Source organism: Cyprinus carpio, chromosome A3, assembly GCF_018340385.1.
Source record: "Cyprinus carpio isolate SPL01 chromosome A3, ASM1834038v1, whole genome shotgun sequence".
NCBI classification, from domain to species: Eukaryota; Metazoa; Chordata; class Actinopteri; order Cypriniformes; family Cyprinidae; genus Cyprinus; species Cyprinus carpio.
In genome coordinates this window covers 6,839,074-6,848,584 of record NC_056574.1, presented here as the reverse complement: position 1 = coordinate 6,848,584, position 9,511 = coordinate 6,839,074, and the positions used below count along the sequence as shown (strand labels likewise).

Below are 9,511 nucleotides of genomic sequence, written 5' to 3'. Positions count from 1 at the left end.
TAAAACAGGAGAAAAAAAAACAATTCCACAGATGGAGATGCACCATTCAAGGATGCATTAAATTGATCAAAACTTACAGTAAAGATGTTGTCACTATTTCAAATAAATGTCATTCTTTTGAACTTTCTGTTCATCATATAATTCTGAAAAAAAAAAAAAAATGTATCACAGTTTCCACAAAAAATATGAAGCAGCACGACTGTTTTCAAAATTGATAATAATCAGAAATGTTTCTTGAGCAGCAACTCAGCATATTAGAATGATTTCTGAAGGATCATGTGACACTGAAGACTGGAGTAATGATGCTGAAAATTCAGCTTTGATAACAGCAATAAATTACATTTTAAAATATATTCGCATAGAACACATTTCTTTTAAATTGTAAAAATATTTCACAATATTGCAAAATTTACTGTATTTATAGTCAAATAAATGCCACTTTGCTGAGCAGAAGAGACGTAAAAAAAAAAAAAAAAATCTTACAGACCCCAAACTTTTGAACAGTAGTGTGTGTATATATGAACTCTTTTTCAGAAGATTTCAGCACCAGAACTATACCGCGTGACTGCATCGCCTCAAACACAAACACCGGCGTTCACTGATCTATTTGATGTGAGATCATCTTTCTCTCCATCTACACACACGTGACAGACCAATCATTCTCTCTCTCTCTCTCTCTCTGTGTGTGTCTCTCCTCTTTTGCTCTCATTCTCCCACACATGCTCTCACATTCCCGTGCTGTCCGTGTTTCCAGACTGCCGTGTATTTCCTGCAGTTCTTCATCAGAGGAAGAGGAGGAGGGAGATACCTTGCGGACAGCTTCACTGAGGAGCTCACACCGCTCACACACACACACACTGTGAGTACAGAAACCTCTTCGTCACACACAAACACACACACACTGACCGATTTCTGTTGGAGTGTCTTTGGAGCGTTATTGCTCAAAGGTTTCTCTTTCAAAGCTCAGGAGCTTCAGTTTGGAGGAATAAAAAAAGACGCAAATGAGTCTCTAATTGTCATCCAGTAACAGTCTAGAGCTGTGAAATCAATGTGGAGAGCTGCTCGAACTATTTGATGAGAAATGTTTGAATTCATATTGAGATCTCTGACTTTTGATTGCAGCAACTTGGCATGGTTTGAGATCCCTTCTGAAGCTTTAGAGGGGAAATATGTGAGATGTTTTATTTCTCAGTTATGTGTCAGTATGTTCTCAGGTGCTTCTCTTGAAATCTTTCGGAGAAAGAAAATATGGATAGCAGCCAGATAATTTTATCTTGAAAGAATTTGATGAGAAATGTTTGAGTTCACACTGAGATCTATGATTTTTGATGACAGACTTTGGTATCTGAGCACAGTTTGAGACAATGGAGCAGATTATTAAGATCTTTTTGTCAGGAGAAACATCTGAGATGTGGGTGAATTCAGCAAACGTCTCCATTTGATCTTGTTAAAATGTATAAGAAACAATTGAGACATTAAAGAGATCTCACTTGCTATTTTTCTTTCCAGTTCGAAGTGTTTCTGGAGCTTATGTTCAGAGTTCAGTGATCAGAGGAATGTTTTATTGCTCAGTTATGTCTCAGCTCAGATGTTTCTCCTAAAATGTTTTCCAGATTATTTTATCTTGGGAGATTTAGATGATACATTTTTGAGTTTGTACTGAGATTTCAACCTCCAGGTGTTTCCTATTTCATTTTTTGTCCTTTTCAAACTCTTTTTAAAATTTGTGATTTGTCAGGATGTTTCAGCACTTCATCTCAGTGAACTCCTGAAGCTCAGGATTTGATGAAGCGGTCTTCCTCTTCGCTTTTATCTCTGTCTGCTGAAAGCCCTGAGTTTGCTGAATATCTGCTGACCTGTTTGCCGCCGGAGCTCGAGTTTCAGAAATGTGAAGCGTCTGTTCGCTGAGCCTGAGACGCTCCATCCGTCAGTCTCTGTGTTTGTATCTCAGACTGATTGCTGTGTCTCTGGAGGATAGTTGTAGTGTATTAAAGCACTCTGTGCTGCTTTACACAACCATCTGCTTCAACAGCAAAAGAAATTCAAAGGGGAAACAGAGAGCAGAAAACAAGACTTTATGAGAGAAAACATTCAAACGTTCAATGATTATGCACTGTTTAAAACATACAGTGATGAAACACAAAGGTTTGACCTTTATTGGGTTTATTTTTAGACCGTTCATCAGCAGGAATCATCTCATTACGGTGGAGCTTAATGACTGTTTCGAACAGCTCAACCACTGAAAAATGACAGACTTCTTTTTGTGTTTGATGTAAAGAGAAGGAGAGGAGAGGAGATAAAGCGAGACAAGAGAGGAGATGCGATCAATCAAATTCCTGATTTCTTCGTCTCTCATGCAGGTGGTTGGGCTGCTTATGGAAAAATCAGGTGAAATTAAATTAGTCCTCGAGTAGGTATATTAAAGTTCTCCATCACAGAGGGCTGAGATGGTCTTGGTGCTGGAGTGAGTGTATCTTTCACAGTTTTATAAAGCTGTAGACACACACACACACACACACACACACACACAGAGAGACACACAGACACACAGACACACACACACACACACACACAGAGAGACACACAGACACACACACACACACACACACACACACACACACACACACACACAAACACTAGTAGGTGTAATTGATTATTAGATGAATCCGAGCAGTATTCGGTGTAAATGCACCGCTATGGTTCTCTCAGCCCACTTTATTTAGAGACAGTAGAGTGAAGCAGGGGATTATGGGAAAGGAATAATTTACTCACTCTGTAAATCACGCTGATGGAAAGCTTTGAAAACAAGATAATTTCATATCATGTTTATGAATCTTAGTTCTTTGTACTCTCTTTGAAGATCTGACAGTCATTACAGTCGTTCAGATTTATCATTGCAGTGTCAATATTTAATGTCATATATTTATTATAAGCACTATTTTCTCATTTTTTAAATAAAATTATGATTATTATAGATTAAACATATTTAGTACTTTGTTTATTTAATTTATTTATTTCCTTCCTTCCTTCACTTTAGTTAATAAAGCAGTAGGTTGTCTTAAAGGATACTCCACCCCAAAATGAAAATGTTGTCATTATTAACTTACCCTCATGTCGTTCCAAACCCATAAACGCTTTGTTCGTCTTCGGAACACAATTTAAAATATTTTGGATGAAAACCGGGAGGCTTGTGACTGTCCCATAGACTGCCAAATAAATAACAGTGTCAAGGTCCAGGAAAGTATGAAAATCATCGTCAGAATACTCCATCTGTCATCAGTGATTCAACCGTAACATTATGAAGCGACAAGAGTAATTTTTGTACACAAAGAAAATAACAATTCCTCTCCTCTGTGTTTCTCCAAATCAGCTTAGCACCATTTTGGCAAATCTGAGTAGTACGCATGCCACGTATGCTCTTCTGTGTCAGCCGTGCCACAAGGATACGTTTTTAACATGTATTTACGCGTTAAGAAAACAGCGGATCGGCGCAGCTCACACAGAAGAGCGTACGCCACCTACGGCTTTGCGGTGGAGTAACCCTTTAACAAGTGTAATTTAGTTTTGTTTAAACTATAAATTATTTGTACAATGTGTAATATTTACAAAGATCTATTTACAGAAATGCAATATAATATACATAACTATGGTGTATAGGTGTATAAAGACCTTTCTTAATGAACTGATATGTTTTTATTACCTTAGATTGAGCAGTTTCTATCTACATACACCGCAGGTCCCTTTACATGGAAGTCACCACCATGTTTCTACAGTAGCCCTGAATGAACAAACTGCTCTACAGAGTGCGTTTCGCAACTTTGTTGTTCTTGCGAATAAAACACTGTACAATGATGAACAAGTACATTAGCATTCGCAATAACACTGATTTATTGAACAATTAAGTAAATATAATTCCTTGATTTACCTTTGTAAAGAAATCTCATTGCTTTCTGCTGTCTTTACTGATGACATCTTTACATGTTTACATTTTTAATTTAAGATTTTTTTATTTTATTTACTTCACTTCAGTTAATAAAGAAACAAGTGCAATTTAATTATATTTAAATTGTAAATTTTAAATTCTATAAATTGTATACCCAATATTTAATGTAATCAGTATATTTATTTATTTCAATTCGAGACATTTTAATAACTGTAAACTCAAATCAGATTGTGAATCAATCATTTATGTTGTGAATCTATTCTAATAATGTTCGGTGGATTGAATTTCATACATCAGATTAGACTGAATCATGAAATGTAATGCAGCATTATTGGTTAATTTTGTTTTGGCCCGCCCACTTGGTCTTGGTGACATCAGGAACAGAAAGTTATTGCATAGGAAATTATTATATTTTGATGAGAGATAATTAAAACCTTTTTATATTAGAATAATAAGCACAAAAGGCATTGCATAGGAAAACTGTGTTTATTTAACTGTAAGGAAACAAAAAGATTGATTAAAAAGTCATCTGATGAAACGTTTCATTAGAATACTGGATTCTGATTGGTCAGTTTGCTGTCTCGAGTTCAGTTTAGACTGTAGAGTTAAAGTTCACAGTGCCTTCCCCCTCTGGCATGTTAATAACTGCGACTGCATCGAGGTATCTGTCAATTCCCATTCAACATAGCGTAATTGGTGAGTTATTAAATTCATGAATGTCTATAGGAATCGAGAGATAAAAGCAGCAGAGCGAGAGTGTTTTAATGCATCTCACCTGTAAGCGAATGCGCTCATCACCGCCGCAGCAGGAAATTAGATCAGTTTATATTAATATTAATATTGAAATTAATATTAATATTCATTCATTCCTTGTTTTATAGTAATATTATTTTTGGTAACATTAATAGCAATATTAATTTTAATAATTACATTATTTAGTAATGTCGGTAATAATATTATTATTAATTATTTTATAATAATTACGATTTTAACATTTCATTGATATTAATACAATATTAACATTATTACTACAATAACAGTTATTAAATTATTCATTTATCATTCATTAATTGGTTGTTTGGTTTAATGATTCAAATCAGTATTTGTATTCAACCATTCATTATTTTATTTTTTTATATTGTTATAATGAATATTAATTGCAGCATATGTTTTTCTTTTTAATCATTCAAAGAATGGTTTAATTCATTATTAAATATTATTTGTATTAATATTAATAGCAATATTAGTATTAATACAGCAACAATCCCTTTTTTACATTAATATTAATCATATCAGTCTTCAAATTAATATTCATGTATTCTTTATTTTATATTAATGTGATTTTTATTAATATTTTTAACAAAATTTGTATTAATACAATAACAATTCATATTGAGTGGTAATATTAATATGGATTATTTCATAATAATATTTAATATTTTAATTCATATTCATGTATATTAATAGCAATGTTAAAATTGATATTAGTATTAATATAGTAACCATTAATATTTTACTCAGTACTCAGTCCCACATTAATGTATTGTTTGGTTGGTTGATTAAATGAAGGATGGTGAGTTGATTGATAGATTCGTCGGTTAATAAATGAATGGATGGTTAGTTAATTATGGGTGTTAGATGATGGTCTAATTGATTGGTTGATTAGATTGATGGGTCAGTAATTTAGTGTGCATTAATGGGTTTATAACTGGTTTGTTGGTTATCGATTGGTTGTTGGATTAATGTATGAATGCTTGTTTGATTTGGTGATCAACCAATGAATCAATGCATTTGATTGACAGCTTACCTTAGTGCAGTCACAGATTATATTCAGAGAGAGTTGACTAAAACAGTGAATAAGGTATCATGAATGTCAGACCTCTCGTGATCTCTGAAGAGCTTTGGGAAAGTATGATTGAGTGCTAATAGCAATAATGTATCTGCAGTGCTGCTGGTGAAGCGGCTCTCATCTAGCCACTGTTTGCTAATTAGTCGTTTGGCAGCGTCTCCATTGTGTGTGTTTTTTTGAGTCGCCGGTTCATTGGTCCCTCGGCATGCAGGTGTGCGCTAATCTTGCGCTAAGCCTCGTTCTCTGATGGTTCGGTGTGATTTCAGCAGCGTTTAGTCATTGACTGCACTTAATCTGCTGCTTTAAGAGTCGTCCCGCTGGACTCGTTCCTGCAGAAACCAGTCAAAGTCCTGAACTAACAGACCTGTACACTAACTGACCTCTTCATGTGGCCTGCTCATTTACAGCTCACTTTAATCCAGTTCACCTCTGTCCGGAGAACGGGCCTCTCAGAGGAGCATTTGATCGCTCAGAGTCACTTATAGTAAGAATCAATTTACAAGTCTCAAATGCTGACAAGTATGTATATGTTAATTTTTATTTTATGTATTTTTTATTTATTTATTTTATTTTGTGATATTTGTATTTTATTTGTTTTTGTATTGGATTTATTTATATAAAATAAACATAAAAGAAAAATAAAATCAGGATTTTATTAAAAACGTGCTTATTCTTTGCTCAGAAGATTTAATGTGTTTCACTTATATTTAATTTACAGTAAGTATTAACTTTCTCTCAGATTATAATAAAATACAACTATTTTTATGTTATTAGTACTTTTTATATCGGATGCATTTATATAAAAGAAAGATAAAAATGAAATATTAAAATGATAATTTTATTTAAAATGTGGTTATTCATAGCTCAGAAGATTTAATGGTTTAATCTTGGTATATAGTATATTTTAATTACAGTAAGTATTAACTTTGTCTTAGATGTTGCTCGGGTATTAAATTATAAATAAAATGAAACATATACATGTACACACACACACACACACACACACATTTGATTATTCATTGCTCTTCATTGCTCACATTTAATGCATCTCAGTTATATTTAATTTTAATATCAATGTTTTTCTTAGATTTTGCTCATATGAAATTAAATTAAGTAAAAACTAAATAAAATAAAACAAAAAATTTAGAAGAATTTTTTTAAAAATGTAAATTTTTGTCAAAGATGTTGCTCAGATGTTAATAAAATAATAATAAAAAATATTTATGTATTTTTTTAATTAAAATTTTGATATTTTATATAATCTAGAGAAAATATATATTTTTTAGAGTCTAGAGCTGTAGTATGAATCTGGAGCAGCTCAGCTCATTCGATGAGAACTATCTGAGTTCACACTGAGACTTTTAATCACAGATTTTGGTATGTTGTCAAATCTGAGCACAGTGTGAGACATTCTTGAGATCTCTTCTGAAGCTCTAGAGCAGATTACTGTGGTCTTTCTGAGGAGAAGCAGACTTTAGACTCCATTTGTTCTCCGTTTACTCTCAGACGAACGATAGAGGTTTTGTGTTTTGTTGTTGAGATCTCATTTGTGATGTCATCCATGGATGTGGGCATCCAAGATCAGGCTGGGAAGCAGGGGTTTGTGGGTAAACATGATATTTCAGCAGGGATGGGAGGATTTATCTGTGGTTCTTACAGTCGGTGACGTGCGGCGTGATCAATAGCATATCCGTGAGTGTGAATCTGCTGAAAAAATGAGTAGGAAAAGAAAATGTGCCACCAGAGACACATCCGTTACGAAGACGACCTTCACCTGACAGTCATGTGACCTCTCTGTCTTCATAACGCTCTGTGCTTTGTGTGCTTGTGTCCATTTCTCCCTCTCTCTGTTTAGTTTTTCTCCTCTCATCCACATGATGCTGAAGTTTTGAGCCTGAGTTAGTTTAGCACATTCCTGACACCGTTTTCTTGTCCTGGCTGTGTTTTTATGTGCTGGCACTGAAACGGCGTCCTGTCAGTGTGTGTCACAGCCTTATCTGCTGTGATTTACACTAGCGATTTAGCGCCGTCATACAGTCTCAGGGACAGTCGCATGCTGCGGCCCGTTATTAACTCCTCCTGTCTCTTATATAAGTATTATGAGTCTTATTGGCAACACATATCCATGTTGACATTTGTCATGTTATGAGTAGACCACACCGAAACTGGCCACTTCTTTCACATGTTCTGTGCCAAGTCTGACTGTGGGGGGAAAGTCACAAAAAAATGTACATTCTTTAAATATTTTTATTTATTTGTTTGTTGGAATGTTTTTTCAAAGGTCTGTGTAAAGATTTATTTATATTTATATATAAGTTAAATAGGATATTATTTATTATTTATATATATATATATATATATATATATATATATATATATATTATATATATATATATATATATATATATATAATTTTTTTTTTATTTTTTTTTTTTATTCGAAACACTGAGAAATTGAGTATTGTGTCTTATTTTTCTGTAAATCTGAAAGGTTTTTATATTTAATATTATAATGAATTTCTTTTTTTATTGGAAACATTGACAATAAATTATTATAAGTCTGTGATTTTTTTATTCTTCATTTCTATATTTATTATATTATATTATATCAATATTCTTGAAATATGTAATTGAAACATTATTAATTTTTTATATATTCTATTAATTCATTAATTCTTTCATTTATTGGAAATGTTTTTTCTAGTCTATGGATTTCTTTATATTCTTTTTATATACTTATAATTTATATTCTTAATATATATTATTTTTATAGGTTTTTTGGAAACACTACACAGTGGAAACATTGAAAATGTATTAGGTCTGGTGAATTTATATTATATTATATTATATTATATTATATTATATTATATTATATTATATTATACATTTATTTATAAACACTGAAAATTGAATATTGTTTCAAAAGTTGGTAATTCAAAAATGGACATCCTGGTTCTTAGACTGGCAGATCTGAGTCTGGATCTGGGCTTTAATGGTCTTGTTGGTCTGGATCTTAGGTGGGTCTGGTACTGGTAACTTGATTTGTTGTCCACTGCTGTTACAGTTTTTCTCGATTTCTAAAACATTATAACCAGGCTTTTGAACTAAAATTTCAAAACCATAACTCCATTTTTGAAAAAGCACACCCGCTGAACTATAAACACTACTCCCCTGCTTTAACACACGAGTCAGATTTGGTGAACTGTTACTGCAAAACTCTACACACAAATCCCTTACACCATGTGGTCATTTAGAAAGCACTAGCATTCAGTACTGCACAGTCTGAGCTCAATTAGCACACAATTACCCAAGTAGGAGTCCAAATTATCACACACCAATCAGAACCTCCAATGGATAAAGGACCAAAGTCAGCTTACAGTTTTTCTCAGTGGCTTTGGTGCATTTCTCGAATCAGAAATTTAATTCTCAAAACTACTTTTTCAGCCTCCACATTATCTAGTCACTTGTGCACATCATAAAAAGTTTTGATCTTTTGATCAAGTTCTGATTGCTTTTGGACATTCATGCAACTGATTATGTACATTTGTCGGTGGTTTCCTACATTATCAGTTGCTAATGTCATGTTGCTCAAAATGTATTATATAGTTCTCTGAAATAGCTCAAAGGTACATCTCATGAACCTTCAATTGGAAAGCATATATAGACAGAGGACAACACAAGATTTACAAAATCTGACAGTTGACTTTCTCATTTTATTTT

At 33.1% G+C, this 9,511-nt stretch overlaps 1 protein-coding gene across 4 annotated transcripts in view; it reads left to right on the top strand.

Annotated features, from left to right (window-relative positions):
* Positions 1-692: 692 nt before the first annotated feature.
* The window catches only part of LOC109059819 (RNA binding protein fox-1 homolog 3-like), a 258,292-nt gene continuing 249,473 nt past the window's right edge, over positions 693-9,511 (top strand). For all 4 annotated transcript variants that reach the window (XM_042734550.1, XM_042734573.1, XM_042734559.1 and 1 more), the window contains exon 1: positions 693-859. In XM_042734550.1, the coding sequence (XP_042590484.1) occupies positions 720-859 (140 nt within the window). In that variant the 5' untranslated portion in view covers positions 693-719. The remainder of the gene's footprint in view (positions 860-9,511) is intronic.